The sequence below is a fragment of the Protopterus annectens genome, chromosome 14.part0, assembly GCF_019279795.1.
Source record: "Protopterus annectens isolate FY-2018-M chromosome 14.part0, PAN1.0, whole genome shotgun sequence".
NCBI classification, from domain to species: domain Eukaryota; kingdom Metazoa; phylum Chordata; order Ceratodontiformes; family Protopteridae; genus Protopterus; species Protopterus annectens.
The window spans coordinates 996,872,119-996,879,618 of NC_056748.1; the positions used below are offsets into that span (position 1 = coordinate 996,872,119).

A 7,500-nucleotide genomic window follows, 5' to 3' on the forward strand; every position below is an offset into this window, starting at 1 on the left:
CACAGCGACATTTATCCCACTCCACAAAGGGGCGCCACCACAGCCCCCAGGAACTACTGCCCCATTAGCCTAACTAGCTTGGTCTGCAAAGCCATGGAACGTATCATGGAACTTATAAACAAAGACATTGGTAATCTCCAAACTCTGGACCCTACCTAGCTTGGGTTTGTAAAAGGCAGATCATGTCTCCTAAACCCAATAGACTTTTTTGAAGCAATCACCAAAGCCGTAGACGAGGGTATGTTGATTCACACAGCCTATCTAGATCTCGCCAAGGCTTTTGACACCATCCCCCACTCTTGGAGTTATACATAAACTCACTAAACTAGGTATAAACCCCTATATCACAAGATGGGTTGCCAACTGGCTCACTGACAGAACCCACACTGTGAAAGTAGCAGACTCCAAATCAGACTTCAGATCAGTGACAAGTTAAGTACCACAGGATTCAGTTCTGGGTCCTCTCCTGTTTGGTATCTACTTTTCTGAAGTACAGGCCAACACAGAATGTCTATGGCTAACGAAGTTCAAAGATGACTGCAAACTAGGAGCCATAATCTAAACTCCTAATGCTGTCGACATCCTACAAGGGCCTCACTGAGACAGACGCCTGGTGTCAAAGTTAGGGCCTCATGCTCAATGCCAAAACGTGCATGGTCATCCCCTTGGTTAAAAACTCTGTACCCAGGTGGACAGTAGTCTCTCCTTTGATAATCACATCGCCATAATAGTCAGGAAATCCTATGCGGCACACCTCATCACAAAAGGTTTCTCATACAGGAAAAAAAAAAAAAAAAAAAGGTCATTGTTCCCCTCTACTCGTCACGCATTCAACCTATTAGAGTACAACGCCCCTCTTGGAATGTACCTCACAAGACATCTACAACTGGAAAGGCCAGAGAAATACCTCACAAAGAGGATTACTGGCCTCAAACAGATGCCTTACACAAACAAACACTCTCAAAAAACTCCAGCGTTAGTCACATATTTCCTACTCAGAGGCAAACTCTGCCTAACATACAAAGCTATGTCAAACCCAGAGCTGTTGGAAATGCTCCACTTAAAGAAATCCCAATCCCTCAGAGCTACATGCTCTAAGGACCTAAACCTGATCACCAAAATAAACAGAATATGCTGGAGGGATAGACTCCTGTCCCAGAGACTTCACATACTCTGGAACAACCTACCTAGCTGTATCAAACAAAGCTCCTCATTAGCACTCAAAAATCCTGATTGGATGGGAAATAGGAAATTCACCCCGGGGATCACCTCTGGGGCTCTGCTCGACAGGGGCACAGGAAAATAATTTTCTTGGGTGGCGAAAGCCAGGGTACCTTTTTGGCTAGGCTTATATAAGCCCTAGTCCCAACAGCCCAGTACCTACCTATGAACCAACCTTACCCCAAGAGTAGCTTTATACCCTATACCCTGTGTGTGATGAACAGTGCCCCTCCCTGTTTTTTGTATTTTAAATTAGTAATTTAAAGCCATTTAAATCTTCACTTAAAGATGGTGCCTTGAGAATTTTTCATAAAGATGTCCTTAGATCAGAAATATATTTTGTAATACTAATAGGCATAATAAGCTAGTAACAGTCAAATTTAAATGGGTTTGGCAGCTTCACTGATGGTGTTTAAAATGATAATCTAATCTGTTTAAAATGATAATCTAATTACCACTTAAGAACACAAACATACATTAAAGACAATCATTTAAATACAACACACAGCACATATATTTTCTTTGCTACTATCAGACCAACATTACAAAAAAATTGCAGAATTCCTGCCTTCCCTTAAACCTCACTCAACATTATTCTGCATGTATTGTTAATTTCCATTTACTTCTATGTAATTTGCTCCTTCCCTTTTCTAAAGATCTACCAGTTTTTTTTTCTCAATTATAATATTCAATAACACAAATATAGTTGGTGTAGAATTTGATTTCCATTTTCTAGCAATTGCTTTTTTGCCAGGCAAAATAATTTAACCTAATAAGGCCTTACTAAGTATAGGCAATTCAGATCCTATATCCCAGCTCAAAAGATTCATTTCCTTACATACAGCTATTTGCTCACTCAATATTTCTGATACAGTACTCAGAGTGCCATATTGTTGGCACTAAATTACCATGTACTACTTTGTATATTTGCTCATGATGATTAACATCTGAGGTAGTTACAGACTAGATGGTAAACTATTCTCTATCTCCGGTTGAGAGAACTAGGACTCAAAATTTAGAATCAAGATGGGAGGGCACAATGTCTCAGATGGCACGTTTAAAGAGGCTTACCACAATGGAAAGAAAAGGCCACTTTTGTCATTAACATTGTCAAATGTCAGCCATCATCATCACCTTAAGTTATTTTACCAATCAATCAGATTCCCCTTGCAGAAATAGCTGAAATTAGAATAAAAACTGATGGCTTAAACATTTAACTATAGTCAGAGAAGCACCTAGAAAAAAAATAGCCAACGGCATCCAAGTAAAGCATTCAGAGCACATAGTGAATAGTCAAGAAAGTAATGTCATCTGTGACATTCAAGAGATAAACGGAAGGAGGTGAAACTGAAAACTGAAATGCTGAGAATTTATATTAAGTGCATCTCAGAATCTAGTCGTGTGGGACATCATTAAAAACAGCAACACTACATTTTCTTTCCATATGGGGGATGATCTACCTCTAAACAAACCGGTATCATAGCTAACCTTTACCCCCAAACATGTACAATAAACCTGTGGTCCAGCAACTATTAGGTTTAATAGGCTACCTGAAATTTAGAATATTTAGATTTTTAGCATTACTATAATCGGCAGATTCAATACTGTCCTAGCTAAGGACCCCCTTATAATCAGCATTGGTAAGGCCAGTACAACATCCCTGTTTGGGCTGTATCTCATTAAACAGTTAGATCCCAAAGGTAACCAACTGAAAAGATCAGAGACCTAAAAGTCCCTGAGCTACCAAGAGAGGATAGAAGCTGTACCCCATTATTCTAAGTCTTATAAAGCTTTGAGAGATGACCTCTCTCTCACTTACCATTCCATTAGATAAGCAATTGTCTGAACCTCTGTTTGTCCAAAATGTCCACATATATTAGAACCAGGGAATTAATCTTCACCAACAGATGGCTAAAACACAGTGGGGGAAGGGGGGGTTAGGTTTATAAACCTAGCGTCTCTTTAACCTTTGAGATAAACAACCTGCATGTTAAGCATAGTGTCTCAGTCTTTCTTTAAACGTGACCTAGATGACGGGATAGGTAGCCACAAATTTACTCAAGGACCGACTAGTATGACCCTCCTGGAGAAAGGAGGTGTGGCATGGGGGGGAGGGAGGGGGGTAATGAAAAAGGATCCAAGTGGAGATTTGAGATTTTATTCCTTTGTATTCTACTTCAAAATGAAGCCATCTGGCAACTGAGACAGAACACTTAACTAGCTTATAGCATACAGGGATCCGTTATACGCAAGTGTCCAATGAAAAATATTGCACTGTACAACTCTTGCAACATTATATTACCTTTAGATTTATGGGGAGGTAAGAGACATCTGCAGTAAGATGAAAAATGAAAATGTACAGTTCTTAGAAAATTCATACTACACTGCAACTAATATACAGAAAGTATTTATTAACTTTGCACAGTGTTTGGCAGGAGGCCACTAAAAGCATTAAACAATTAGACCCCAAAGGTAACCAACTGAAAAGATCAGAGTGTATTTTGCTGATTGAATGATGCACCCCTAAAAGTTCAGTTTAAGGTTTGTGGCTGCCTCAAATGAGTGAGCAATGCTTTGCTTAAAAATTGTGACATTCTCTGTACAGGAGGATGAAACTATAGGAAAAGAGCCTTACAACTCTGGCCAATATAAATGAGCCATGTACAATGATCCCTACTGCATGTGGGAATGGTTACAATCATTAAGTCACAGAAAAAAAAAGTAAGTGTGCATGTTGGCAACATACAATAACAAAGGTAGGAACATTAAAAGTGATGTAACCTGAAGAGTATGAATTTATGCTGAAAAGTAGAGAAAGTTAGAAACATGAACCTGCACATACACCTGAAAATACTGCTGCAACTGTGAGGAATACAAGTTGCCTACAGAACTGACCATGTCTACATAATGGCTGAAATTAAGATTTATGAGAAGGTTCTACAATAAATTACATTAACTGGGTGCATCTTCTAGCAGACAGGGTTTTGATGTCTTATCTGCAACACAATCCAGTAAGTCATAAATTGCCAGACAGGGAAATCTAACTAGTTAAATATTCAACTAAGGATTACCATAAGGTTGGGAGAGAATGGGGTAAGTGGAGTAAATTAAAAAAATGAAGGCTCAAGGTTCTGGGAAAACACACTAGTAGAACAGGAAAAGGACACAACCACATCACTGGGGTATACTAACAACACAACAGTCCAGGAAAAAGGCTGGGATGGGGACATCAGTGGCACAGTGAAAAGATTTAAGATAAACTTCGGGCAATATCATTTTAAAGAATGGGTAGCTGGCTTATGTACCACACTGTAGATTTAAAGTCCTGAACTGAATGGGCAGCTACAACAGAGACGGACACAAACTAAATATCTTCAGTCAGCACCTACACATATACTTTTATATTATTTTTCACCTAAATGGCCAAGTGGATTACTCCATGAAACCTTTTTTAGCCATTACTCAGCTCAAATAGACAGGCATAAAAATTATGAGAGACAAAAGAACTAAAGACAACATTTGTATGAAAGACATTTTAAAATAATATTAAACATATACATATATGTGTGTGTGTAAATATAACTTTAACCTCATCAGTGCCAAAGATACACAACAACAGTTGTACTTCACATTGCAACAACATAAAAATCAGTTTCTAAGAGTTTCTTACGCATTTGACTTATAAAAATTGGCATCTTGCATTGCAGTTTAGAAACACCAGTACTAACCATTATAAATGATGCTTACGTTTCACTTTCCTTATTTCTAGACTCCATGTTATATGCATTTGCAAATATACCTGCAAATGCATCACAAGACAAGACTAAGGAAATAATGAATGATTGCATCCACATCGGGCAAATCCTTATCAGAATCTATTGCCTACGTGGACCGTTTTTACACTACATAAACTGCTTCTCCTTTAAAATTTTGTAAAAAAAAAAAAAAAAAAAAGTTTAAAAAGGTTTAAAAAAGACAGTTTGTTTCCTTTTCCATTCTTTATTCAAGCGTGTAACATTTAATAAGAACAGCAAATAGATTGCAGCATATTCAAATCAGCATAATCAAAAAATTACACATGAAACATATCAAAATGAATCTAAACCAGTCTTGCATCAGACTAGACTGCCTGCTATCCTGAACTTCACAAATTAGATCCTTTTTTCTAGTAATTTTCCTCTGTAGATTACATTCACGTCCCTAGCCTTGTTCTTCAGGCTATATCTTGTTTTGTAGCTTCACAAATGCCTTATATTTTGATTCTTCCCTTGAGAAAGGAACAAAATAATAACGGTCTGCAATCTTCCCTTGAAAAAGGAACACAACAAGAACCATCTGCAATCTTCGCTTAGCCAGCAAGGTCAATATTCAGTGGAAGATTCTTTGTTTCTGCTCTTCTAAAATGTATGCATAAATGAAATATCACTTCTAGGCCGGTTTATGTCTGTCTCATGCCTAATAACTACTGTACAATGAAAAACCCTGATCTAACACTTTGCAAAGTTATGCTTTCTGAATGACCGTTTCTGTTGCATACAACCAGCCACTTATGTATTCCACAGATACATACAGCATAACTTCAGGCAGAAAGAGCCAACTGATGCACTCAAAAAATACATTCTATAACAAGCCTGGATCCTTGCTAGCATCATGAATAGCTAGCTTTAGGTCACATTTAATCTGTTCCCCCAAACAGTGGATTTAGCATCGTACCTCTTGGCAGTAGTTGTTAAAACCCTGTCCTGTATCTCTCAGCTGTAGTTAAAACCCCATCCTACATCTCTCTCAACAGTACTTGTTAAAGCCCCATCCTATTTCTGCATTTAAATATTTACTTACTACCTGTATTGTCTTCAGAATAATTCTGGTGCTCTTCTGGTTCTTCCTTAACCTCAGTGAACAGCAGTAACAGCTGTTCTTTTGGGATAACATATCCTAAAACGGAGCAAAAAAGAAAAAAAACTGTTACCTCTTGTATGATAAAATTCACCTATGTAACATACTCAATTCACATACAAAGTACAAAAATGTACCACAAAATTAAGCTTTCACGTAGGCTAGGTTCAAAAGTACACACATTTTATTAGCAGCCCTGTGGTGCAGAGGAATAATGCACTTTGCAACACAGGCAACTCATGTTTGACTAGTGGCACATGCACTAGAAGGGCCACATGGGGGATAAAGCAGGACTGAGTGGCCAACATTCTCTCATTCATTGGGGGAAGGGAGGCAGCCTAGGCTCACTGCAAAATAGTAACATTAAGAGCATGGCAGGCTCCGTGCAGCAAGCAAGCAGGTGAACTCGTCAGTCAGAGGTTGCACATGCACAGAAGCAAACACGCACCTGCAAAAGCAGCAATAATACACAGTCTACAAAGACTGCCATGGGAGACAGAGTTTGGATTCATCCCAGGTAGGAATATCAAGCTCTACCATACTGAGGCTCCACACCAGTCCCAGATGTGGGCTGGGGTATGCCTGTGGGAGGCTAAAGACAGTCTGGTAGACCTGGTGAGAGACTACGATCAACTGCAGGGGAGGGGATTAATATATTTATAGCTATGTGGTGTAATGTACTCATGTTTAAACAGTTAAAGTACAGTCCACCTCAGGCCCCTTTCAGTAATTACCTGAGCCACAAAGACAGACTAAATGTAATACACATGCAGAAATCAGAGTAGCAAATCAATCAGCACGATTTTTGCAACATGGGAGTAAACTAGACTACCTCAAATCACAAAAGAAACAGCCACCACTCCACTACAGTGAATATACTGAGCATTTTAATACTTGACAAATCATTAAAAGCTCCACAAAAAGGCAAACCAGTTTCGGTCAAAGCCTTCATCAGTGCCAGTATCTAACAAAAAGTGAATCACCAGCACATATATAATGTCAACCCTTCCCAAAGTAAAGACCCAATCATAATACATAATTTAAATTAGGAGGGAACAATAACCCCAATTTAATAATCCAAGTAAATTATTTTTTACCCAACACTTTATGCCAACCCAACTTGTTCCCCTAAAGCAAATACGATAGAAGTAAACCTAAAGGGTGCTGTAGAATGTTTTAAGTATATGTTTAAATAATGCATTTGCTGTTCTATTACTTCTGATATAACTTAAATGTTACAAAACTTGTACTTTTAATTGTCCTGATGTTTGTCCCACATAGAATGCTGAACTGCATTTTAACAAATATATAACCCATTCAGAGATAAGTATTCAAGCATCGAATGCCAGATAAGCTAGATGTAGTTGCAGATGAAAACTTTTT

General features: G+C 38.3%; 1 protein-coding gene across 6 annotated transcripts in view; it reads right to left on the reverse strand.

Annotated features, from left to right (window-relative positions):
• The window catches only part of LOC122789390 (zinc finger protein OZF-like), a 253,309-nt gene that overhangs the window by 123,777 nt on the left and 122,032 nt on the right, over positions 1 to 7,500 (reverse strand). For 5 of the 6 annotated variants that reach the window (XM_044056805.1, XM_044056799.1, XM_044056803.1 and 2 more), the window contains exon 3: positions 6,061 to 6,156. In XM_044056805.1, the coding sequence (XP_043912740.1) occupies positions 6,061 to 6,156 (96 nt within the window). The remainder of the gene's footprint in view (positions 1 to 6,060; positions 6,157 to 7,500) is intronic. The other variant, XM_044056802.1, reaches the window with a different exon arrangement.